The sequence below is a fragment of the Aspergillus fumigatus genome, chromosome 6 (genome assembly GCF_000002655.1).
Source record: "Aspergillus fumigatus Af293 chromosome 6, whole genome shotgun sequence".
In the NCBI taxonomy this organism is placed as follows: Eukaryota; Fungi; Ascomycota; class Eurotiomycetes; order Eurotiales; family Aspergillaceae; genus Aspergillus; species Aspergillus fumigatus.
Genome location: NC_007199.1, coordinates 160,748 through 185,186, shown reverse-complemented (window position 1 = coordinate 185,186; position 24,439 = coordinate 160,748). Strand labels below are relative to the sequence as shown.

The window sequence follows — 24,439 nt, the reverse complement described above, 5'->3', positions numbered from 1 at the left end:
GCTAGTCCTCTTTGGGGCATCCTCGGCTGGCCATTACTCAATCAGATCTCAAGATCCCGAGCGGTGATTGGCTGCTACTCGCCGACATCCGATAAGGCGTCGGCGATAACCAATTCAGGCAAGAAAAGGATGCCTCAGGACTATATCCGATGCTAAGCGGGGATGGCCATATGCATAATGCATGGTCGCCGATGTATGTAGACATCGGATTGACGAGGGGCAACAATTGAAGTCTATCAGATGGAGGGGAGGGAGGCTAGTTTAGGAGTGAAGGTCGATATGTTTTCGGGTTTCCGGGTATCTGCGCTAATAGGATAAAAACATGCATTGGACATGACATCGTGAGGTTCAGAAGGTGTATTAAGGGGTAATAATAGGCCACGGAATGGCCAGAACCGTACCGAAGACAGGAAAAGCTTCATTTTGCGTTCATATGGCTACTCCGTTGAGCCTGCCACTCCTTCTCTGCTGCCGCCCGACGCGCAGCCACCAGATCCCAGCGCGTGCCAAAATAGGTGTCGCAAATTCCCGGGCTGCCAAACCCATCGGAGAATGAGACATTCGCACGAGAATGATGCTCTCCATGAGCGCGGTTAGCGACAAAGCCCCGGATCAAGGCGGCAACCTTTGCAGTCCAGCTCGGCCACGGTCCTTTCCCTCCCATACAGTTCTCTGGTGAGAAAAGTGCGGAGAAATCGTACCCCGAGTGCTCATAAACGCCCCCTAGAGCCCCAGACCCGGCAACAAGCGAATGGAAGAGGAGATCTGCGCCGCCGCCTCCCACCAGCGCAAGAGGGACGAGATACGGCAGAACGATCTCGAGGAAGAAGTCTGGAGCGGACATGTAACATGCGCTGATTCCCCGACTGGCTCCTGTCGAATGATGCAACGAGTGCTGCAGCAGGCGCATAAGTCGCAGGTTCGGATTATGGAGCAGATACCGATGCGTGACGTATTGCACCACGTCATGACCGACGGCCATAGCCAGAAGTGACAGGAGGAAGCGTAGGGGGTGCAGGTGCGTTGGTCCCACAAAACAGTAGCCCATTGCTTGGACGAGCATCATGCTTGGCAGCAGAATGAAACACTGATTGAACAGCACACGCGGGAGCATCTGTCTGTATGGCTTGCGATCGACATCGCGGACCTTCAGATGGGGCATGCTATTGGTGCAGTCGCACCACTCAAAGATGAGTCCGACGGCATGAAAGACGACCTCTTGCACAAACCAAGCGTAGATTGACAGGGGGAGCCAGCTAGGTGGGTTCGCATCCATGGTGGTTTTCCGATATGATGTTGTTGTTGTTGTTGTTGTTGTTCTTCTTCTACGTTTTCCTCTTCTTCTTAGTCTTGGAGTGAGACGGCCTTGGGACGGCGGGAGGGCTGGAGGGCTGGAGGGCAATGCAAATGCTGATATCCAGCGCGCATTTATCTATTCACATCGGAGGCATATTGGCCCCTCCGACAGTTCCGGCATTTCCGGCCCCAAGACTCACGACTCGGCCCGTGGTGTTGGATGATCGTTGTCAGTACTACAATCTCTCCTCCCCAAGCATCTACAGGGCGGAGTATGACATCATCTGCATGTAGTCTTAGTCACAATTTGCTCGAATGTGCGCTTATGTACCTCATTTGCTCTAGATATTTCCTCGGTCGGTGATGCGATTCCGGATATCATGATCCTACCTGAACTGACATGGGTATTCTCCCTGTGATTAACCGTCCCCTTCCGCTCTTGGCATGAGCTGCCCCTCGTGTTGGAACTGTTGGATCGTGTCAACATTCATCTTCGCTTACCTCAAAGCTAAGCTACGGGTTGTTGTATATCTCTTATTCTGAATATCGAGTCATGATTGGTTGACTGCCGAACCAGTCTGGCATCACAACAAAGCAAAGGACCTTGAGATACCCACCAGGCTGAGCCCACCAACTGAGCAGCTGAGTTCTTTGATTAGACCTCTCAAGGGGTACTGCTCGAAATAACGCAAACAAGCTAATACAAGTACAACTCCCATTCAACCTGCTGCCCGTTGACTGTTTCATCGCCAGACCTCACCCCCCTTAGCACCATCCTTCCCAGACCCCCAAACTGCCTGACCGAATCAGTAATGATATCAACAATGTCCTGAACACCGATGTGGAAGTCAACGTTGCCGTCTGTCCCCTGGGCCTGAACCCCAAAGGCACACGAGCCAAACTGCACAGGCTGGTCCTGACTGCCGATCGCCTTCTCAACCTTCCGTTCGCCATCAGTATTCGGATATTCTTCACGACCTGTATGCAGTCCGACACACTGGAGGACGCGTCCCTGGTCTGGTCGACGACAAGTCAAGTCTCCGCAGCGGTTGGGCGCCTGGTGCGGGATGCATGGGTAATTGACCACGTTGGTGTATAGCCTGCCGGACTGGTCCAGGCCTTGAAGGCGAAGTCGGCGCGACACAGGGGCAGCCGATGAAGCCGGGAGCTGTGATGTCCTGACTGTAGAGGTCCTCCAACGTCCTGCTGTTGCTGGGGTTGGCGGCGGTACCGCCGTTCTGGTTACCATTCTATTGGTACATGCAGACTGATCTAACCGGTCAGCTGGTCAGTTTGTTTGGGGATTAGAAGCTGAGAACTCAACCGAACTCACCTCTAGTTAAGATCATTCACGGTGATACCTCCAAAGTCCTATGCATCTAGGGAGTCGATGACCGGCGGCGCAAAGAACTTGTCATCAGAGCACCTTCCCTCGGTGCAGGTCGATGCATCATCCATCAGGCTAGCAAGGTAGTACAGCTTCCCACTGTAGCAGCCAGCCGTCGCATGCATTGTGTCTCATCCAGTTAATCACCCATCGGGTCAATGGTGCCGCAGTCATAGCCCGAGTCAATGATGAACATGTATGTGCCTGATCCAGTTCAGATGGACGGGATGGCAAATCCGAAGAAAGCTTTCCTGATGCGGGTTTGGAGGGCACCTGCGCTCTCTCTGGGCCAGGTGGCGTCATCCCCTCGCCTTCGATGAGCATATGGTCTGTGATCAGGTCTTTAGTCGGTTGAGTGAGTCGTCGGAGCCATCGAACAACCTTGACAGCGTCTTCTCGGCAATGTTGCTAATGTTGCTCCACACGGAGATACTTTGGCCCATGTACTTGGAGGAGAACTCTCCTGCTTCTCTACTATCCATTGATCACTGTATTGTCTGCATGTCAGCGAGGTGGGAGAACGGGAGGAAGCAAACCTATCTTCCTCCTGCTTGCCTGCGCTATTCCCCTAATCTTGATGACCACAGAATGCACCAACCTCGGGCTGGACTACTACGTGTGCGTGCACGTTCCGAGCGCCACGACGACCTCCCCCCCCCCCCCCCCCCCAGCCCACGTCCAGTGGTCTAGAGCCCCAGATGCCCGGCATCGTGAGCAACTACGCCAAGTTCTACCAGGTCAAGTCGGGCGATAGCTGTTGGTCGATTGAAAATGCTGCGGGTATCACTCTTGCCCAGTTCCGCTCGTGGAACACGCAGATTGACGAAAGCTGCACCAATCTGTGGGTGGACTATTACGTCTGCATTGGGGTCTAATCATTCTACGAAACCTGTCAGATAGTATGGGAGACAGAGCTAGTGAGATGATATGAGTGAGTGATGGAAATAGATGCTTGATTTCTTAGCCCAGAATCTCTAGGACCTCGATGTCTATTATCTATAGTATGTTATTGCCAAAACTGCGCTTGCACCGAGAACCGTTTTTCGAGCAGGCAGCAGCTTGACTACAATGGCGGGGTATACAAGAGGACCTACTTTTACGAACCTCACTGCACTAATAAGTATACTTATATCTGGGGTGTCTATCCCCAAGCTTTGCAAACTGCTCCTCGTACGGCAGATCCTCAGTCCCCCGGAGCAACTCCAACGGAATCCTCTCCTTCCGCCGATTCAAGAACCGCAGTAACAGCACCTGCACCACAACAAGCACCATCGCAATCACCAGCAACGATAGATTAAAGCGGATCCCTAGGTGGAAGTAGGGCGCCGACTCCCTGGGATAGATCCACGTACTCATGATCCCCCCCATATTCGTCGCGATGAACGCCATCGCCACGGCCGTCGCGCGCCGCAGGTGGCCGGCCGTGTTATTCGGAACCCAACTAATCAGGCACGGAGCGCAGGCATACACGCCCGTCACGAGAAGCATGAGCGCAGCGTAACGGATGCCGACACTGCGGCCGTTGATCGCCAGCGCGGCGCCAATCAGCGCGATGCCGCTTGTGATGAAGGCGCCGGCGCCGCGCTGCTGTCGGCGGTCGGAAATGTACGCTGTGAGCATGGTCACGAAGAACCCGGCGGCGTAGGGTGGGACGGTCATCAGTTGGGTTTTCGTCGGGCTGTATCCAAGTGCTTGGACGATGGAGGGCGAGAAATATGCGAGTCCGAAGAGGCAGGCCCCGTTGCAGAAGAGGATGAGACATGCGATCCAGACGTGGAGATCTTTGAGAACGGAGACAACGCCCTTGAATGTGACTTTGGTTTCGGTCTCAAAGTTGTTGCTGTCCTGCTGCAGACGGGCGATGCAGCGCTGCGAGTGCTTCGGGCGAAAGGTGATAACATTCTCTGGGCCGTTGGGGAGCACGAGAAAGGAGAAAATACCGAAGCAGACGGTGAATAAGCCCTCGAGGAGGAAGATCCACTGCCAGCCCTTCATACCGCGGAGGCCGCTCATCTGCTGGATGGCGGCTGCGAGGAGGCCCGAGAAGGCACCGCTCAGGGAAGCGGCGGAGAAGAAGAGGGCGATGCGAACCTGGAGTTCGTGGCGGCGGTAGAAGTTCGACAAGAAGAGAACAATGCCCGGAAAGAGTCCACCTTCAAGCAAGCCGAGGAAGAACCGACATGCGAGGAGGCCGGAGTAGTTATGCACTTGAGACTGGAGCGTCGTCACGAGGCCCCAGAGTGTGCAGAGAGTGGGCAGGAGGATACGGGGGCCGATGATCTTCAGCAGGAGGTTGGAGGGAAGTTCAGACAGGACGTAGGGGACATAGGTGACGGTAATCGCTGCGCAGTCAGAACCAGGCCACCAGCAATCGAGGACGGTGCACACAACATACCTGTCTTGTATTGCAGATCGGTCAAATGGAGGTCCTTTTCCAGACCGGCCTATGCTCGGCTTAGCAACAGATCTGGAGGTGACGGGGAGATGACTCACCACTCGTGCGTTTCCAACATTTGCACGATCCAACCAAGCCAGCAGGTACAGCATCAGGGTCATGGGCATAAGCAAAAGGTCCAGCCGGAGAAGAGTCTGGCGGTCGAGCTTCAATGTCTCCTCGTCCAAAACAACCTCCTCATCGGCGACCTCCTTCTTGGCCTCAGGATCTTCAACATGATCGCAAAATGACTTCTGATCGGTCATTGTGGAGATGCGGCAACTGGCCAATGCTCTCGGGCACGAAAAGATTTTGTATAGCTTGGATACGAGACGGCGCCTTTTTGTAGATATAGCCAAGAATTTGTCGGCAATGGTCGCTCTAGAACTCTCCACTTACGCGGAGTAATTCCGAGGTCTACTCTATAGTATCGAGTTAGTTCCCACGGGATGACTACGCCTGCAGCTGACCAAAAAAGTCATGTATACGAAGCCTTGGACCGCGGGCTGTACTCCATGAATGCGGGGGTGGGGCAAGAGGCGAAAAAAGGTATACTCCGGAATATAAGTATCGGAAGTCCCTAGCGATAGACCGCGGCTCTCACTCTTGGCTGAGGGATCTTTGCCGCTGTCACGAACCGATGTTAAGCCAAGACATAGGGTAGGATAGGGGATGATATTGCGAGGCTCTTCCGCATGGAATATGATTTCAGGATGCCGCTGTCAGTCTAAATGTTCTATAATCATTAGGTCAAAGAATCTATAGAATGGACCAGGATGAAAATCTGATTCTTCTATTAACCTTACTATGTATATATATGGCCGAGATGCGAAACTAGCTGTAAGGCTCTAGGACTTTATGAATTATTGCTCTAGTAGATTCAGTCATAGTAGCCCTCTTGGTAGGTTATACATAGTAGGTTCAGTTGACCGCAACCGGCCAGGGGGTTGACATCTTCCCGGGATGATCATCCATCCCTGACGTCGGTGATGTTAGGAAATAAAGTACATGTTACTTTCCCAAGTTGCAATGGTGTTAAACTCAGAGACTACTGTTAATTATGGCATGTCAGTGTCAGATAAGGAAGCATTCGGTCAGTCGCTGGCCCATGGCATCAACCTCGGACGGCAAACATCCTGCCTAGACAAAGGATCTGCCTCGAATGGCAACAAGAGATTGACCGGGTCGCCTCCAAAAACCATCAACAAGCGAAAGTTGATGGCCAAGATTGACTGGCATGTCCTTCCATGTTTGTACGTCATGTTTGTGCTGGCATCCCTACGGAGTAGATGGTATAGTTAGACTCCCATGTCGCGATGACTGATGCTCACCACTTGCAGTATTAACATCGGTAATGCAGCGATTCTGGGGTTGAAGAAAGTCTTGCACAGTCAAACAGGTACCGAATACAATGCCGCCCTGACATTTCCTCCGTGCCTTGCATTGCCTTTGGAATCCCGTCGTATATCCTGGTGAAGAATTGAAGCCGCATGTGTGGTGTATGCCTTTTTTGGCTTCTGCAAATAGGAACTACCTATTAGTCACATATTCAGTACCATTATGCATGCTCTGCTCGGTCTGGTCACAGTCTGTCAAGGTCTCGTACCAGACTGGGCGGACTAATGACTACTCGCTGGTTTCTCTTCATGTTCGAAAGTGGCTTGTCTCCTGGAGAACTGCTCCGCCTGTTCCGAACATACTAATCCAGACAGGTCTCTATCTTATTGGTATGTGGTACAAGTGCAGCGAAGCTCAGAAGCGATTCGGCCTGTTCTTGAGCTTCGCAACTTTGAGGGTCTGGTCAACTGTCTGGTTGCATGTATCTGCCTTTCATCATCCGGGGGTTTCCAGAGGATGCAAGTGAATTAGTGAGGAGGAGCAAGAGTTCGTCCGTTCCAAACTGGCGGATGATTGGGAAACGCTGCCAGCCACGCGAGCATTGAATGGCGCGATGTTCTGGCTGTTTCAGAGATCGCAAGCATACTTCCTTCGCCAGGATGGATGATCGCTAACACCGAGCAGACAAGATCATTATTGGCGGATGTATGTACCTTGGACAGGGCGTCACAGCTTACAGTATGTATGTATACTTTTGGTTCGCAGCGAGATACGGACGACAGCAGGATATGCCTATTTTGCTCCTACGATTATCAAAACTCATGGTCACGACGGAACGATCATGTCTCCCATCAGCTGTACACAACTGACCTTTCAGCCATCAAATCACAGCTCTACTTCATCTCGCCATAGGCCACGGCCTTTGACCTCCTGACAAACTCCGCAACCGCTCATCTTCGCCATTATACTGATGCTCATCGCCATGGACGGGCTTGGCACCCTCCTTAACGTCCACGACCATCATAGCGTACAATACGGCTCTTTGTTTCTTGTCGCAAGTGGCTGCTACAGTGCCATGCCCTTGCTGGTCTGTTGGTTCTCGATGAACCTGGGTGGTCATCGTCGACGATGCGTAGGACAGCATGGCAAACTGGATTTGGAAACAGTACGTCGTCCATTTACAGGCCGGGGTCATGCTAATCTTTGCAGTCGGTGGGATCATTTCCACCTACTCCTTCCTCACTAAACACGCTCCTCGCTGCCGTAAGGGGTACATTGTCAGCCTGTCCTTTCTCTGTTCTCCGTCGCCATGGCTATCCTCTACTATTGGCGATACTGTACGATAACAAGAACGTGATCGCGCCATTGAAGAAGGGAACATTGACTTGCAGGAATTGTCGCAAGACAAGCTGGAGTATATGGGGGATTTAGCACCGACGTTTCGCTCTGTTTATTGATAATCAGACAACGAAAATAGTTGAGACAAGTGAGCGAAACGGAAGAGCATACGATTTTAACCTTGCCCTTGTTGACTGTAGGCTTGTAATGATTAGATCTTAAGACTTAAGACAAATAATGTCATTCCGTCAGGCACTATCGCCTGAATAAGCTCCTGTAAATCAATCACCGACACTTGGTCAAGCTTTCCGCCTCGAAGTCTAAAGACAAGCAGATCTGTAGGGCGACCAATTGCTTCAATTCTTCGAATAGCTCCAAAATAGCCATGAACTGTAAACTGCCCTCCGTGTGATTGCTGAAGGAACATGAGTAGTTCCTATTACCACTATCCTTCGCTTTCAAGCACAAGATGAATGTGCATGAGAAGTCTTAAATGCTCATTACACGATAATTTGGAATGTCTTACGCCGGTCCCTTAGCTGACCAAGAGCAACCGGCTGAAAGTAATCGCCGTGTCGGACGCAGGGTCGGTGCATCCGAAATGATCAGGGCTCAGTCGTACATTTGAGGTTACATCAGTGTGGCTCCCTGCATATTCATGCAAGGAGCATTGCTGTGATAGTATCACGAGCCATGCGCCGCCACACGGAGGTGCTCAGATGTCAATCCATGCATTCCTACACAATAATATTGTCTCTTTTTCTTTTTTTTTTTTTTTTCAGGAGATCCAGTCTCTGCGAATCGATCATGTTCAATCCGTTTTGGCTCCATTGACCGAGGGCAGCACATTCGCTTTCATTTCTACCGTCGTCGATGTATATTGTTATGCAAGGATTTTCCTACTCCTTACATGGTAGATAGTGGAAGTACTGGTTCTGATGAGAGTCTAAGACTCGCGTATGTTATGATGCATTTTATCTAGACAAGACATTAAGATTTAAGGAGTGTGTAATCATGATCAACATCACTGCAAACTGCGCAGAGCTTTTGCTCGATATACCACAGATATTCCATGTCGGTAATCCCCCGTCGGCCCGTTTCTCGAACTGCAATGCGTCAGGATGGGCAATTCCAATCAAGGTAAAGACAACTTACGCTTTTCTGCTCAGTGACCCTCTGTGACCCGCTAGTAGTTCTCGTAGGTGCCGTAATTGCCATAGTTGCCATAGTTGCCATAGTCACCATAGTCGGCGGGAGTGGGAGAGGGAGTCGGGGTCTCGGTGGTAGTCGTGCGAGGCTCGTCGTCTCTCTTCACTTTGTACTGTCCGTAGTCCCCATACTTGCCGTAGTTGCCGTAGTCTCCATAGTTGCCGTAGTCGGCGGGAGTGGGAGAGGGAGTTGGTGTCTCAGTGGTGGTTGCGGTGGGCTCTTCGTCACGTTTGTAGTGACCATAGTCCCCATATTGACCATAGTTTCCGTAGTTTGCTGGAGAGGGACTTGGGGTCTCAGTGGTGGTTGTGGTGGTTGTAGTGGGCTCTTCGCCACGCTTGTAGTGACCATAGTCCCCATATTGACCATAGTTGCCGTAGTCTCCGTAGTCTCCGTAGTTTGCTGGAGTGGGAGTTTCTGTTTCGGTGCATGTGGTCGTGGGGCTGGGCTCCTCGTCACGCTTGTAGTGACCGTAGTCACCGTACTTGCCATAGGAGCCATAATCCTTATAGTCTCCATACCCGGCGGGCGCTGTTGTCTGCGCAGGAGGCTCCTCGATGGGTCTGGCGCTGACGTTGAGCGCCAGGAGGAGGACAGCAGCTTTGCTCAGTAGATGCATCGTGCTGGATGATAGGGTTGTTGAGGATGAAGAGAAGAGTTTGCTCTGTGACAGGAAATGAAGAAGACCTTGTGGACGGACAAGGGTAGCAGGCTTTATAGCTAGTGCACTGCTCTATTTCCTTGCTGTATCTCGCACTTAAGCCCGACAGCCGAAAGATGACTCCCCAACCTCCAAGTCGTGGATCAATGCTTATTGGCTAAGTCTCTGATGACTGCAGCGGTCTGGATGGCCCGAATACAACCCACCATGGTGTTCCAATCAGGGATACTGCAGAATACAGGCCAGGAAGCTATCGACGCGGTGTTACACTGCCCAAGCCTTTGTCGCCACAGGTAACACAAACATTAGCCATCTGAGCAGTTCGTCCGCTGTACATTCAGCCATGGAACTGCAATGTCAATCTGACCAGTTTCCATCTCTGTTCCGCCAGAGCCAATTCCTATTGGAACTCATTTTCGTCACCCGGGAGATCAGAAACTCAACATACGAACAACCGGGAATCGGCAACTGCCTGTGTTCTGCATGTCTCAGACTTGCAGCGTTGAGGTTCTCGGCAGAGTCGAGATTGGTTGGTCTCCGCACACTCGTTGACTCTCGTCTGCAAGCCAAGCCTCGCCGATCAGTCTATTGCATCATGGGATCACTATAAATATCAATCTAGTGAGACAAACAGGCCGTCAAGCGTTGCGGGTTGCACGGAGCTGGATCTGCCAGCCCGTGTCTTACAACTCATCAAATAACAAATTGCAAACGCGGGGGGCCCTGTTACTCCACAATTCGCCATTGGTGGGAGGTGAGACATGCACGACACTACCACCCACCCGACTGTTGTTGCGGTCAAGATTGTTATGGTTACGTTGCTGACTTGGAATATATCTTCTATCGTCTGGACTTCTGTAATGCGATGGTCAAACAACTGCTAAGTCCTCAAAGAAAAAAAAAAAAAAAAAAAAAAAACCAAATGGCGCGCTCCGAGTCAGATAAGGATATCGATGCCAACTACGGCCTACTCAACAATGAGGAAGCCCAGAATTGGAGTCATGATGAGAAGCCTCGAACGAGATCGCATGGACAATGGCTCAAGGCCTTGCTCTATATCGCCACAGTGATCGTTTCGTGCTTGGTTGGACTCTTCATCGGGCGTCAAGTGCAAGACCTCGATAGGGCCTGTGCTCGTCATGTCTCTCATTATTGTACGTCCCGCATTTTTCGGATTGCTGAGAACTCCATAATTAACAAAACAGCACCTGTTACCTCGGACGTCGACATAACGTTCCAACCTCAGCGGTTCAATGGCTCGCTGCTCAAGGAGAACATTTACCGCCAAGATGCCAGTCCAGAGGTCGACGCAGCATGGGAGGCACTAGGTGTAAACTGTAAGATGGATTACCCCGGGATAAACGAGATACCAACCGTGAGCAGATCGAAGTTTGCGTGTTCCTGCCGAAGTAGCAGAAAAGTCCGGACTGGCGCGAGACCAGGTCAAGATCAACCAGAAGTATGGAGGAGGGTATCCAGCGAATGTAGAGGGTTTCCATCATCTACATTGTCTAGTATGTCTTCTTTCAATTATCTCAAGATGAAGGCTGACCAGTGTAGAATCTACTGCGCCAAACGCTCTACTACAACTACGATTACTACCACAAGCTCGGTCAAGGGGCTTTCAAGAACGACGATTTTATCGTCCGACGGCACGTGTGTACGTATTTCATACCGCAGTTTCTGCGCAGAGTAAGGCTGACATTCGCTAGCCCACTGTCTGGACATCCTGCGACAGCAGCTCATGTGCACCATTGACACTGGAGTCCTGGGCCAAGTTTGGATCCATCCCGATCACCCAGAGGCGTACGTGGACTTCAACACAGAGCATCAGTGCAAAAACTTTGAAGCTATCCGCCAGTATGCTGAGAAGAATCAGCTGCCGGCACAGATTCCAAAGGATTTCTTGGAGCCACCTAAGCCAGGTGATAGAGTCTATGATGAGATTCCATAGACAGTCTCGAACACGAAGGTCATGAAACTGTACAGTATCCACATTCATTAATGAAGAAAGCGCTATTGTACTTACTCAGCTAATGCCTATGATGCTCCCTACTTTATTACGGCCGAAGATGTCATACCGAGAATACAAAACACCAGAACAGGTGAAGAACACAAAAGGCAAACTATATAAAGAATCAGAGACATCACCTCCATCCGTAGTACATCCCTCCTGGTGTCCCACCAACAACATTCGTAGCCTCCAATTCACTTGGTTGACGGATCTCTTGCGGCGGCTGCTGCTTCATTGCAGATTCCCAGTTCGAAGATCCAACATTCTGCAGAGGAGGCGAGACAGCAGGCGGAGAGGCGCCTGAGCTCAACGATAATGTGCCATGACCTCCGACCGACGACGATGCAGCGAATCCCTGCTCACTCTTTTCCTCACCATGACCACCAAAGCGAGCCCAGTGAGCCGTCCGCTCCATCCGTCCGACCTGCGAGGATGATCCCTGTCTCTCCCTATTCCGACACAGCGTGATTGCAACAACAACGAGGATGGCAACAAAGGCAACCCCGCCAACCACAGTACCGGCTATGGCGCCACCGCCGAAAGAGCTCTTCTTGTGGGCATTGGAACCCGAGGACAAGTAACCTGTTCCTTCGGCTGGAGGCGATTGTCCCGGGACGAGCATGTATGGGTATTGTTGTGCTTGGGCGTATTGTGCTTCCCAGGTCATTGTTTCGTTCTACCGCCGTGAGCTTGGGGCTCTTGGTCCTGGGCACCGACTTACCGGGTTGATCACTCCGACCATTCCATTGAAGAGACAGGAGTCGACAGCTGTGCAGTAGAAGAACGTGGGCTATAGTTGCAGTCAGCACAACTATTCCGGGTCCTGTAGCGAGACATAACATACCTCGGTATCGTTCACAACTAGGGACCAGGTGGGGGGCTAAAACGTTAGCTGTGATCTCGACATAGGCGATACACTAACCTCTCCTTCCAGTTGCCCATGGTTATTTTCCTTAAAGGTATTGAACTGTCCGGAATAGAAGATTTCTCCTGCAGCAGGCACACACGGTGCCATAAAGTCCGCCTTGACGACGGAGTGGTTGCGCGGGTAGAACTCGAAGACGATGACATCGCCGACGGCGGCGGTGATGTTGTGCGGCGAGTATTGATGAGGGTTTTCTTTTGGACCTACTTTGACGGTATGCGTAGCGTGAGGGGCCGTCGAGGATGGAGTCATGGCTGTAGGAACCGCGCCTGTTGCGTGTGTCGTTCTGGACTGGAAGAACAGTAGCACGGTCATGGACATGATCGATAACTTCAGCATCGTGACATCGAGAAGGAAACGACTCGCAGATTATAGCATTTCTGGGGTCTGTTCATTAATACTCGGTTTCATGGTTGTCGCGCACTGCCTCGATAACTCATTGTCTCGAGTATGACAAAGGAAGTGAATCCGGAAATCATTAGTGCACGCCACATTTTATTTTGGTAGCATCTTCGTCTACGACGGTTCTCTTTGTCTATAGACCTGCTCCCTTGGTTTGGAACCTGATTCTATTAATGGTGGCGTTCTACGGAAGGATAGACTGCGCGCCTGGATATGCTGAGTCCCGGCGATGTATTTCCATAGCTGTCATGTCAGTCTTTTCGAAAGATAACTATGGCGAATATAACCAGGTGTGCCTGGGATTATGTTGATATTTTACATGTAGTGCTTGGCGTCCTTGGGATCCATGATTTGAACGAAGAGGTCGCGAGGGATACCAAGTCACATCTGGACTATTGGCTAGCATTGTTCGTCAATAATTGTAGAATAGATTAGGTCGCTTACACTATTTAGCAGTAAAAGCGAGCCTTCAACCACCCTGTGACTGCTGTCATAGCACAAGCCGTCACATAATGCAAGGCCAGATTACAGCTCGAGAACAGATATCGTCGTTTTGTTGATAGTCCGATTCCCAATAGCCTGACGACGTTGATATCAAGAGAGAATTCATATCCTCATCGTTCTGTCACTTGCTATCCAGCACTCTCTTTGCCACGAGCGGGCTCCCATTCAAGATCCTTGGGTAATCGTGCGCATCGAGACAGGCCTGTCGCGAGTTTCGTACACTCACCTCCGCCCGTCTAAAAACATCGGTCTCGTATTCTTGGATAGACCGACGGAGGCAATCATATGATAGGGACCTACACATAGTCAGAACTATCCGTTATAGACGATGGGGGGTACAGGACGCACTGTGGCGAGGCGAAATCGATCCGCCGGACGAGATCACGGACGTCAGCGATAGCGCTGTTCGCTCCTTCGCCGCGGACTAGATGGTCATATTAGCGAATGACATCCTAGGGTTAATGGGCCATCTTACACATGGTCATAGTATGCGCGGAATCGCCCATCATCACCACGCGGGGATGAGGCCTCTCTCCAGGGGTAAAGATCCAGTCCTGGATGCGGATTGAGCGTGCCTCTGAATCATCAGGGAGGTTGTGGACGAGCGATCGGAACGGCTCGACCCAGTTGGCTGTCAGCTCTTTCATCAATGCAATCCGGCCAGCATTATCGGACGGGAGCGGAATGTTTTTACTGTCGGACCATGAGACGATGATCTGACAGAGGTACGCATCTGTGCTGTCGTCAAAGTTGTTCGGGGTGTCGAGGACTGTAGAGTATTAGCCGCACGAATCACAGGTAGAAGGCGCGCATACAGCTGAAGAATAAGAAGACGTTCGATTCGGGATGGGCTCCTTGGAGGATATACGGGTCCATCGCCCGGAAACAGGCGGCCTGCTCGGGCGAATAGCGGACTGTCACTCCGAGAAGCTGGACGGGCAGTGGATTCATCTGATACGAGTCGGGGTATGTCATTTTACGGATGCGAGAATTGGCGCCATCACAGGCAACGAGGAGACTCCCAGTGTAGGAAGTGCCATCTTCAAAGTGCGCTGTGACGTTCTCCTCCGTCGATGTGACATCCACCACTGTTTTCGACCACTACTTCCATTAGCTTTTGAGAAATCTACCGGCCTCAAGGACAGACCTTGACGTCAATCCCCGACGCCAACAACTCCCTCAATCTGCCCCTGTTCACCCGCACCCTTTCCGCAGCGGGGACCTCGAACAGCGCCGATCCGGAACTCAGGTCAAAGAACGGGAACCGACCGACGTCGCCATTCTCGGAAGCTTCCTTGTTCACAGAGCATTCGGGCAACCGTGCGACGATATGGTCGGGCAGCATGTCCCGCAGGATCGGCAGTCCCCAATGCAGCGTCAGACCCCATCCCCCGCTTCGGATATCAATCGAGGAATCCCGCTCGAAAATCAGGAATGGGACCCCTGATTTTTGCAGATACTGGGCGAGGGTCAGACCGCTGATCCCTGCACCGACGATGAGTATGGGGAGATTGGGCATGCTTGACTTGGCAGCTGCCTATGAACTTTCTGCCGTACTTTGGTAAGTAGATAATCAAGAAGGATGGATATCAGGCCGGAAAAAAATAAATGTCAGCTTTTAATCAACGTTAGGACAGGGATGTTGAACAACTGCTGATTCATCACGTGATCGTATGGTCACAAACACGCAGAACGACGCTTATTCAGCTACTGGAGTAGTCAACTAACTAGTCAACTAGTTAGTTAATTTACTATCAATGCTTCATCATCTCCACTTTACCTCCAACAGACCATCGTATTGTCCAATAGGGTCCTACCCTTCGAGCTGTATTGAACATATGGAGTAGATGATCGAACGATGGAGCAACAGCGCCCGGAAGAGCCACCATCGCTACAACCCCATGCCCCCCATTATAAGAACAGCGGCGAAAGCTCTAGCTAACAGGAATATTCCTGTGGTGGAATACGGGCAGCAGATACAGTGGCGCCATGGCGAGCCTGTGGTCCTTCTAGTAAGCAACAAAAAAGATATTCGGCCGTCTAGCTGTTGGGCTCTGCTAACCGCCGAGTCCCAGCTTGTCGAATGGGCAGTCCCTGATGCACTGCTTTCACTCTCATCGCAGATCCTATCAGACTGTGGTTTCTCCTGTGTTGCCCCATCTACCAACGTCACCGACAGATACGGGCAATGGGAGCGAGCGGCCATTGTTCATAAGCTAGAAGGGGGAAATCCAATATATCTCTACCCATTATCGTTTGTCGAATTTACGCTCCAGGACACAGTCAAAGTCACATCTACCTTTGATCGTACGCTAAGCATCCTGACGCCCGAACCTCGGATGTATATGCAGTCGTTGATTTGTCATCTCCTTGATCACCCGGTCGGCGATACATTCAGACTTCGAGTGCAATCCGATCTACTATCTTTTATATCCTTTTACGTTTTAGGCGACAAGCCACTGAATACGAAGGATGGTGAATGTGACGATGACGAGAGTGAAGAAGATTTCCAGAAGAGAGTTGAAAATGCCGTGAGGCGGATGAAAACTTGGGATTGGGGCGCTGATGAAAACAACTATCTTTGTATTGCTGAATCTGTCGTTCGCGACTGTCGGTCCATTTACGAGCTATCTAATTGTTAATGAGTGCAAAGCTCTCCTCGTCCAACGTAGTCTCAAGCAAAGGCCGAAATGCGGCATGCATTTGGTACAACTTGCGAACCCCCGAGAGCAGCTCCTCCTTTGGTTTTGCCAGGTAACCCTCGAAATCTATGTGAAATTGGTTTCTAGCAAGCCATTTCAAAAGCACCTCAATGTCGTCAATATCGCTATCTGCCTTCTTGATGCTCTGAGGACGGGTAGATTCAGCCAAGGTCGACCATCTCTTGATCTTCGTGAGGACCAGAACGGAGGGTGCAACGATAGGGACTGAAAGTGGATAGTTAGCGCACAGTCCACTCTGATAGAATTAGAAATGAATATAAGCACGGACTCGGAGTATTGCGAATCCTCTCTGGTTGGTCGTTGGCAGTCAGAGGGACAATCGAGACTACATTTGCGTCTGGTAGTTTCAACTGCCGCGATCTCTGCCACCACGAAGAAGCTCAATTACCACGTCCTCTTCCGCGCCTGTGAAGATAAGTTTGTTATTCTGGGACAGTCTGAATCCGGAATGTGCTTGAAGGAGCAGGCTTCGGGCATCGCTTGGGTCTGCATCAACGATGATATCAATGTCCTGAGTCAAATTAGCTGTAAGACTCATTTGAGGGTTGACAAGGCATAGGAAAGACGTGCACTGGTCATCCTCGTTCCACCGATAAGGGAAACCGCATATCCGCCGATAAAGCCATGGCGAATATTGGCGCGGGCGAGAGCGGTTGTTGTTTCCTTTGCTGCTTCATCGAGGGACTGGAAGCGGCCCTGAAGTACCGGCTCCCTGATCTGTTCAATGACTGAGGGAGAGTAAGCTCGAAGTCTAGCACCAGCGAGATGGGACGAAGTGCCGGGTCAAAAGAGACTGGTTCGGAGGTATCAAGGAGTGAATGTGAAAGAGAACTGGAGAGATGTGCTCGCGGAGCTACAGAAATACAGTCAACGTGATCCAGTTGATAAAGAAAGCTTAGAAGGGAAAGCGTAGATGAAAGATTCCGTCGTAGTCATAGGGTTTGAAAGTAAACAGACGATGATTGAGCATACCTAAAGGGAAGGGACGACTGAGGAGTAAATCGGAAGATATGGACACGAAAAGCCAGGGACAAGGAGGAGAGACCTGGACAAGGATTGAATATAGTCAGAATCATCTGTGATTATTCCATGAAATACACCAGGGGGCATATATCACAGCCATACTGTGGATGAAGAGATTAGCCGTCCAGCCCAGCTGCTTGGAGTTGTCATTGTGCCTGTGCATTCCCTCTTGAACCCACAAAGCGTAGCGTCTCAGTTGAAGAAGCTGGTTCCATTCAAGAAATGCATGTCCGCAGCCACTTTTCAATAGAATCCCACTCGCCACGTAGCTGCAGCACTTCTGTTGCCCGATTCCATGGCGTCGTGCGTGAAAGGCTCGCCAAAAGGGTGGAAGGAGCGACGGGACAATGGCCAAAGACACATGGAACGACATCTGGCATATATTGAAGAGATTGAGTAGTCTACACTTCCAGATTAGCAATTTGACATGATTGGTCCTGTTGATATGGAGTCGAAACTACGTAACTTTGCGCAGAGGTAGGCATCCAGCGAACTTGGAGAGGAACCATTTCCACAAGATTAGCTAGAACGAGACATAATCCAGTAAAGTTTCTTCCAGAGGATGGAATAAACCTTGTCGTGTATGCTTCCAGTTCTGTATCTACCATCAGGTAAAAGCTCACTCAGTTGGTGCGAATTGCCCACTGCAGCTCGATCAGATTCACTAATTGGCCAAGCCTTGCTGAATGAACTGTCTACATAGTCGAGGCGCGCCTGAAGGCAGCTGTGTTTAGTAAGGCGCCTTTCGTTCTACGGCGTCTTTCGTTTTAACAAGGCTGGTGTCCACTGGTAAAGCGAAGCAGGAGGTTGTTGTGACCTCACACTGCACGGGGTCCATGCCACGGTTCCATGAATACCTTGCCGTATCTTACCGGTGACATCAAGAAGCTAGGATATCGCACTATTGAAGAATGCTTATAAATATAGTTTCGCAGACCGGGGTAAGCTCCTGGCAACTGGTAGCTTATTGGAGGATTACCATACTCCGTGCTCTGGGGCTGTAATGGCTGGTGAATTTGCTACAGATGTTGGGCGGATGGATACACTGGTCCTCTAGCCTGAGTCCTTTTGCAGTGATAGCCGCATTACTATTCACTCTGTGAACACACGATCCCGAGGTTACAGTCCGAGTCGGTATGTCACATAGTCCGATAGACTGGATATCAGGCCAGGAGGATAACTATCAGCAGTAAGGAAGTTTTGACTCAGGGGCAAGTGGCCCGGTGGGTGAGTGGGCGAAAATTGGACCATTCGGGTGGGTGCCTGAAGTCCACCAATGGCCCTTCTAGAGGTGGGCAAATACTGGACATTCCCCGTCCTTAGTACCTGTACTTCGAATGTAGGATTAATTGCAGCCATACTTTCGTCGGCAGAACTGACCAAACTGCGTAGGTTGGGAAGATTGCATGGCAGCATGGATCCAGGGCAGCATTGGTTGGGTTAAGGAATCTTTCAAACTCTGACCATAAAACTCGCCGAGTCAATAGTAGCACTCTCAACCCACTGGCAAATAAATCAATAATACGGCGGGATCGATGTCTTGGTTGGTCACTGGCCACAGCCTATATCACTAGGGGTTTAGTGGTGTCCTTAGAGCGACACCAGGAAGACGCCGGCTGTTGATCCCTGTTACTCTTAAACTTAACGATCAGCCGTATGCCAGTCTTGTATCTAGGGGCCACGGAATCATCTCCTTGGCTAAGACCTAATTGATCACCGGCGTCCGATTGATCGGAACTTTCTCCTCCGTTACCTAGTATTGGCTGAAGGGGCAGTTATCTGATTCGCGTCAGAGACCCACAAAAAAGTAAACAACAGGAGGTTCGATGGGTTTGACGACGGACCTCAAGCCAGGACACTCCTTACTTTGGCAGTCTACGGAGATCAACCGGAATATTCTCGAGCACATTGTCACATTAGAACTAGCGTGAGAGGGATGATGGTATGGATCGGTCAAACTATCCGTCGGCCAAGATGACATCGTTCACAAAACATGGATACAAAAGGAAAGATGAAAAAGTAAAGGAGGGAATGGCCAATTATACAAAGAATCAAAATGGTCCCCACGGACCGTATCATTTATGGTTCTCGTGTGAGACGCGGTACTCGACCGTGACGTGGATCTCGGCGTTCGCTCGAGCACTGGAATCGTCGGCGTCGAGGATTAGCTCCTCGCCAGGCGTTCGTTGCGCAAGGACTGGCTCCTTGGAGTTTTCCGATCTCAATTGCGACCGTCGATTCTTGGAGTATGACTGCAATGTGTAACCGGTGTTCTTACGATGCTCGCCGCCACTGCGGGATTGAAAGTCGCGGACCCATACCTTGAGAAGGGGCATGAGGAAGGGAAGAGAGGTAACGATATTCTGGACATCGGTCAGATCACGCTCAATCTTTGCGCTTGACGTCCAACTCACCCCGACGTTGAATTCGATTGTGCCCCACAGGACTAACATAGTCGAATCCCCATCGATGGCCACCACGCGATTGATCTGAGTTAAGCGGAGAATGGAGCAGATGGTAGTGAACAGCCCCAGCAGGAACAAGCACACGACTCCGGCCTTCTGCGCCGGTTTCACGTTCAACTGGAGCAGCAATGGAATCGGCAGGAAGATGACGGACACATCGGATATGATCGTAAAGGCTGCAAGACCGTAGAAGGTCGGGCCTACCGGAAGACATTTACCAGGAATGGTCTGATTCCAGGCTCGCTCGATCTGTCGATTTGAATCCGTTACGCGCGATTTCGTGACACGGGGCGGAAGAATAGCAACCTACCGGCTTGCAGTTTAGGATCAGAACCAGTGTGCCAGCCACATGTCCCAAGGTCGTCAGTAAGATCACCCCCCAGACCAACATGCGGTAGAAGCGCTTGGACGTCTTTGCGAGCAGATGCAGGTAGTTGATGCACAGTGCGGCTTTGAAACCGGCGATTCCGAGTTGGTAGAATGGCCGACCGGCGTAGTTGAGCTGCAATACTGGTCAGAAACAAACTAGTTCATCGACTGTGAGCGGGCGAGTCGTGCCTTTGTGTACGTGGGGAGGTCTGGCTTTGGCCGCAAAGCCAGCGGTAACCCCAGTCCATAACGGCTTTCTGCAGTTGTAAGCATGGATCATGGATCATGGACTTGTATGGGCCAGATGGTGATCGCTTACGGGCTATACAAAGAGCATTGTAAATGATGCTGAAGATCATGCCAAACACCATCACATAGTCGGAAGCGTCGAATCGCCCAAGTTTGATGCGCACGAACAGTCGCAGGCAAACTGTGGCGACCATCAAGAGAGTCAGGCTGATGCACACTCCCAGAAGGACGGGATACCGGGACTGGGCGTCGATCTCCGGTGAAGCACCGAATACCCAGCCCATATTGAGCAATCATGTAAAGGTGAGATTGAATGGGGAAATAAGAAGATCAGCAGTCATCCATGGCATTGTTTTGTATACTCATGCGTGATGGGAGATTTCGCAAAAGATCACTCCACATCACCTGGAAAATACCTCCAAGGATGAATTAGTCCGATCTGTACACTCCTTGTTTCTTCCGGAAAAATTAAAAAAAAAGCCTTGCAAGAGGAAAAAAGTTAAAAAAAAAACCCTTCTTACGGAAGCTCCCCGAGATAATTAAATGAATTCATTTGGAGCAATGAAACGACGCTTCTAGTCTTGGGCCATTGACTGTCTAGAGCCCGGGCACCAATATGGGATGCTTGTAGCGCTAGACCGGGGACCCTGGGCAAAAGCTGCATTCTTCTGCGCTCCGTTCGCTGGATTGGGATAGAGGCACTAGAGGCACGTTCAAGATGACGATTAGATCCTGGTCAAAAGTAAAACACGCCAGATGAAAAAGTCAGACCGACTGGTCCTTCTAACCCCACCATCGCTTGACCCTCAGGCCATCCTTTAAAGTCGGGATCATCTTCAATACTACCTTGCGTACGGTAGTAGCTGATCAGCATTGTGACCTGCATCCCTCCCGTTTATCCCTTGTACAATCTTGCACGCCTCGTTTCACTTCTGACCTGCTGCTTTTTTTTTTTTTTTTTTCCCCGGTTCTTCTTTTCTTCTTTTCATCCTTTCTCTGTCCTCCGTCGCCTTTCCCTGATCAAAAATGGCCGAGAAAAGGTCCGATGTAGATATAGACGCCCATCCCGTCCATGAACGACGCGATGATGCCTTGGATTATTTGGATGAACATGCCAATGTCCAGGATGAGGCGACGGTCGATCTTGCAGCCCTCCGACGCAAGATCGACTATCGCATTATCCCCTTCATGTTTTGCTGCTATGTTCTGCAGTTCCTCGACAAGGTGATGCTCAATGTACGCCACTCTCTGCCCTGTGCACAAAGGCTTTCCTCTGATGATTCGGGCAGTATGCCGCTGTGATGGGGATCAGGAAGGACCTCAAATTAGTTGGCAACGATTTTTCCAATGCGGCGACTTGGTTCTTCATTGCCTACTTGATCGCAGAGGCTCCCCTCGGTACGTTTCATGCATCCGACGATGTTTGCATCCTACTCATCTCCGCGACGTTCTCCAGTAATTCTTCTGCAAAAGACTCCTCCAGCCAAATGGCTCGGAGCAAATGTCTTTCTCTGGGGGGTTGCTGCGGCGGCCGGTGCGGGCACCCGTGACTATCCCACTCTTCTGGTCGCTCGCATCTTCCTCGGCATCTTTGAGGCGACGGTTGGTCCTTCTCTGATGTTGCTGAGCAGTCAGTACTACACCAAAAGCGAAGCGGCGCCCCGATTCACGCTGTGGTATGTCGGTCTGGGGGTGGCACAGATCCTGGGTGGTCTGATCTCCTTTGGCTTCCAGCATGTCAAGAATCCATCCTTCCAAGGCTGGCGCGTCATGTTCCTTGTTCTCGGGCTGATCACGTCCATTACTGGCGCACTGACCTTCTTCTTCTTGCCCGACACGCCGATGAAGGCAAAGTGGTTGACCGACCGCGAGAAGGTCGCCCTTTTGAACCACGTCAGCGTCAACCAGACCGGGGTGTGGAGCAGTGACTTTAACATAAAACAGATCTGGGAGGCTGTATGCGACATTCAACTGTGGTTCATCACGATAATCACCATGCTGGTATGTATGCTCGCTTGTCCGATTGGCCCCGCCAATTTCCCGATCACTGACACCAGTATCGCGCAGATCTCCGTCTCCAGTGGAGTGGTGACCTCGTACTCGGCAACCTTGATTGCCGGATTCGGCTTCTCGGGCCCCCACGCAGCGCTGCTCAATATGCCCTCGGGCATTGTGAGCATCTTCTTCACTCTCCTCGTCGGCTTTGGGATCCGCCGAGTCTCCCATCGCTGGGCCTGGCTGATCGCCTCCACCCTCCCCGGCATCCTCGGTGGCGGTCTGCTTTCCTTCCTCCCCAAGCACAACAAAGCAGGTGTTCTCATTGGGATTTACCTCGTCAATGCCATCGTCGCCACTCTCCCGATCCTGTATCAGTGGACGGCGGCCAACTGCGCGGGCCATACCAAGCGTGCGTTTGCCAGTGCGCTCGTGGCCGGCTCCTTCTCGGTCGGAAACATCATCGGCCCTCAGACGTTCCAGGCGCGAGATGCGCCGGAATATCGCCCGGCTAAGATTGCAGTCCTCGCGACGCAGGCGGCGGCAGCCGTGCTTTCGTTCGTCCTCTTCCTCTACTATGTGTGGGAGAACAAGCGCAGGGACCGTGCTGCACAGGGGCAGCAGGAGGATCAGGCACCGGATGACACCAAGTGGGCCGGTTTGACCGATCGCCAGAATAAGGCGTTCAGATATGTCTACTAGCTGTATATAGACGCATTCGATGATGACCCGCAACGACGGTTTACAGCGTAAAATGGGTTCAAAGCTGGCGCACATCATTTCTCCGTTCTGCCAGACAGTTTGCAAGCCCTCCACCTGATTCCTGAAAATGTGGGATGCTTGTCTCTGATACCTATCCCATCTACTACTGTCGTCCGTATCTTACAGTGAGGAGGAATGCTGAAAGATCACCTCACCTTCTGCTCCTCTAAAACCCTGGGGTCCTGTACAATTTCACAGGACCCATTATTTCTCTCATAACGACCAATCACGACTATGTCCGCATTCTGTTAAGTTCATAAATCGAGATCCGCCACCTTTGATTGGACAAATAGCAGCAGGTTCGACGCTAGTGGTAACGAAAGTGTGCAAAGCCACGGCTGGCCCCAGACAGTGCGGGATCTAGACTGCGCGACTCAGGAACGGCAGACGTTATTGGAGGGACATCACGCTAGAACGGGTGATTAAACTTCGGAAAAGGGGTAATTCAGAGGATGGATCATATTATTCAGCTTCATGAGCCTCAGTGTCCAGGGTCCAGGTGCTTCCCCAGAAATAATTCATAAAGCAGACTATCTCTCCACCGTGTTGTTGTTATATTCGTCGCGTTTCTCAATCTCTACCGTCGTTCGTTCCCATCCGTTCCGCTCGCTGTCTATCTATACAGCCACCATGCAATTCAAGGCGCTCGCTACCCTCCTTTTCGCCGCCCTGGCCGTGGCCAATCCTGCTCCGGCCCCTCAGGCTGGCGACCTGAACGCTCTGATGGGCTCCATTCCCACCTCTGTCCTCGGCGTCCTCATGACGGCTATTCCCCCCTCTGTCGTTTCGGCCCTTGCCAACCCTACCCAGGCCGCTAGCATGTTCCAGCAGATCGAGCAAGGACAGATCCCAGACTGGTACAACAACCTACCCGACAGCGTCAAGGCCTGGGCTACTAGCGCTGCCATTGCTGAGCTCGGCGGTGATGTTGCCACCGCTACCCCTGCCGGTTCTGCGTCCACTCCTGCCGTTACTACTTCTTCTGCTTCGTCTTCTTCGGAGACTGCTTCTGGCAACAGCCAGACCACGTCCTCGGGCTCTTCAGGTGCGGCCCCGACCTCAACCTCGACCCCGACCTCGACCCCGAACGCTGCTCCCACCGGCGCCGTGGCCGTCAGCTTTGCCGGTGCAGCTGGTCTGCTGGCTCTCGCTCTTGCCCTGTAAGAAGGATGCGAGGTGGAGATGACGTCGGTCTGTGGTGTACGATTCTTGACCGACATTGGATATTATACCAGATTGTCCCTATATATAACATTGGTGGTCTGTTCTTGTTCTGCTAGGCAATGTACATTTATAAGACCTGCAAGGCTAGCTATGCGATAATTGAATAATACGTGTATTCCAA

General features: G+C 51.3%; 12 protein-coding genes across 12 annotated transcripts; 6 read left to right on the top strand and 6 right to left on the bottom strand.

Annotated features, from left to right (window-relative positions):
• Positions 1–418: 418 nt before the first annotated feature.
• AFUA_6G00740 (sterol desaturase family protein) lies at positions 419–1,162 on the bottom strand (the record flags this gene model as incomplete). Its single annotated transcript, XM_726389.1, has 1 exon — positions 419–1,162. The coding sequence occupies one exon, from the start codon at positions 1,160–1,162 to the stop codon at positions 419–421; it is 744 nt and encodes a 247-aa protein (XP_731482.1).
• A 112-nt stretch (positions 1,163–1,274) lies between these two features.
• Positions 1,275–2,395, top strand: AFUA_6G00730 (uncharacterized protein; the record flags this gene model as incomplete). The annotated part of the gene is made up of 2 exons (XM_726390.1): positions 1,275–1,511; positions 2,066–2,395. 2 exons carry the CDS (start codon positions 1,275–1,277, stop codon positions 2,393–2,395), a joined length of 567 nt encoding a protein of 188 aa, XP_731483.1.
• An 865-nt stretch (positions 2,396–3,260) lies between these two features.
• AFUA_6G00720 (LysM peptidoglycan-binding domain-containing protein) lies at positions 3,261–3,558 on the top strand (the record flags this gene model as incomplete). Its single annotated transcript, XM_726391.2, has 2 exons — positions 3,261–3,299; positions 3,355–3,558. 2 exons carry the CDS (start codon positions 3,261–3,263, stop codon positions 3,556–3,558), a joined length of 243 nt encoding a protein of 80 aa, XP_731484.2.
• Positions 3,559–3,796: 238 nt separating this feature from the next.
• Positions 3,797–5,383, bottom strand: AFUA_6G00710 (putative MFS transporter; the record flags this gene model as incomplete). Its single annotated transcript, XM_726392.2, has 3 exons — positions 3,797–5,025; positions 5,079–5,127; positions 5,177–5,383. 3 exons carry the CDS (start codon positions 5,381–5,383, stop codon positions 3,797–3,799), a joined length of 1,485 nt encoding a protein of 494 aa, XP_731485.2.
• A 3,200-nt stretch (positions 5,384–8,583) lies between these two features.
• Positions 8,584–9,621, bottom strand: AFUA_6G00690 (uncharacterized protein; the record flags this gene model as incomplete). The annotated part of the gene is made up of 2 exons (XM_726394.2): positions 8,584–8,899; positions 8,949–9,621. The coding sequence occupies one exon, from the start codon at positions 9,619–9,621 to the stop codon at positions 8,980–8,982; it is 642 nt and encodes a 213-aa protein (XP_731487.1). The 3' UTR covers positions 8,584–8,899; positions 8,949–8,979.
• Positions 9,622–10,528: 907 nt separating this feature from the next.
• AFUA_6G00680 (oxidase ustYa family protein) lies at positions 10,529–11,617 on the top strand (the record flags this gene model as incomplete). The annotated part of the gene is made up of 5 exons (XM_726395.3): positions 10,529–10,817; positions 10,869–11,000; positions 11,047–11,177; positions 11,224–11,323; positions 11,376–11,617. 5 exons carry the CDS (start codon positions 10,529–10,531, stop codon positions 11,615–11,617), a joined length of 894 nt encoding a protein of 297 aa, XP_731488.3.
• A 193-nt stretch (positions 11,618–11,810) lies between these two features.
• On the bottom strand, positions 11,811–12,941 carry AFUA_6G00670 (cupredoxin domain-containing protein; the record flags this gene model as incomplete). The annotated part of the gene is made up of 4 exons (XM_726396.2): positions 11,811–12,353; positions 12,399–12,467; positions 12,522–12,557; positions 12,600–12,941. The coding sequence occupies 4 exons, from the start codon at positions 12,939–12,941 to the stop codon at positions 11,811–11,813; spliced, it is 990 nt and encodes a 329-aa protein (XP_731489.2).
• Positions 12,942–13,966: 1,025 nt separating this feature from the next.
• On the bottom strand, positions 13,967–15,027 carry AFUA_6G00660 (FAD-dependent oxidoreductase; the record flags this gene model as incomplete). Its single annotated transcript, XM_726397.1, has 3 exons — positions 13,967–14,277; positions 14,324–14,609; positions 14,656–15,027. 3 exons carry the CDS (start codon positions 15,025–15,027, stop codon positions 13,967–13,969), a joined length of 969 nt encoding a protein of 322 aa, XP_731490.1.
• Positions 15,028–15,355: 328 nt separating this feature from the next.
• On the top strand, positions 15,356–16,750 carry AFUA_6G00650 (uncharacterized protein; the record flags this gene model as incomplete). The annotated part of the gene is made up of 1 exon (XM_726398.2): positions 15,356–16,750. One exon carries the CDS (start codon positions 15,356–15,358, stop codon positions 16,148–16,150), a length of 795 nt encoding a protein of 264 aa, XP_731491.1. The 3' UTR covers positions 16,151–16,750.
• Positions 16,751–17,203: 453 nt separating this feature from the next.
• Positions 17,204–21,095, bottom strand: AFUA_6G00640 (uncharacterized protein). The gene is made up of 7 exons (XM_077804920.1): positions 20,408–21,095; positions 20,278–20,345; positions 20,030–20,221; positions 19,669–19,968; positions 17,900–19,617; positions 17,357–17,849; positions 17,204–17,276 (listed from the first exon to the last, which is right to left on the bottom strand). The coding sequence occupies exons 1-5, from the start codon at positions 20,619–20,621 to the stop codon at positions 19,330–19,332; spliced, it is 1,062 nt and encodes a 353-aa protein (XP_077661056.1). The 5' UTR covers positions 20,622–21,095; the 3' UTR covers positions 17,204–17,276; positions 17,357–17,849; positions 17,900–19,329.
• Positions 21,096–21,363: 268 nt separating this feature from the next.
• On the top strand, positions 21,364–23,397 carry AFUA_6G00630 (putative MFS transporter; the record flags this gene model as incomplete). The annotated part of the gene is made up of 3 exons (XM_726400.2): positions 21,364–21,573; positions 21,627–21,735; positions 21,794–23,397. The coding sequence occupies 3 exons, from the start codon at positions 21,364–21,366 to the stop codon at positions 23,032–23,034; spliced, it is 1,560 nt and encodes a 519-aa protein (XP_731493.1). The 3' UTR covers positions 23,035–23,397.
• A 171-nt stretch (positions 23,398–23,568) lies between these two features.
• Positions 23,569–24,258, top strand: AFUA_6G00620 (uncharacterized protein; the record flags this gene model as incomplete). The annotated part of the gene is made up of 1 exon (XM_726401.1): positions 23,569–24,258. One exon carries the CDS (start codon positions 23,569–23,571, stop codon positions 24,256–24,258), a length of 690 nt encoding a protein of 229 aa, XP_731494.1.
• Positions 24,259–24,439: the final 181 nt, after the last annotated feature.

What these genes read in the sequence shown, in the direction of transcription:
- AFUA_6G00640 (XM_077804920.1), bottom strand. Translation starts at nt 20,621, where the DNA reads ATGGGCTGGGTATTCGGTGCTTCACCGGAGATCGACGCCCAGTCCCGG. An exon ending in ACCTCCCCACGTACACAAAG is followed by an intron (nt 20,222 to 20,277) that starts GCACGACTCGCC and finishes CCAGTATTGCAG; the next exon opens with CTCAACTACGCCGGTCGGCC. An exon ending in CAATCGAATTCAACGTCGGG is followed by an intron (nt 19,618 to 19,668) that starts GTGAGTTGGACG and finishes ACCGATGTCCAG; the next exon opens with AATATCGTTACCTCTCTTCC.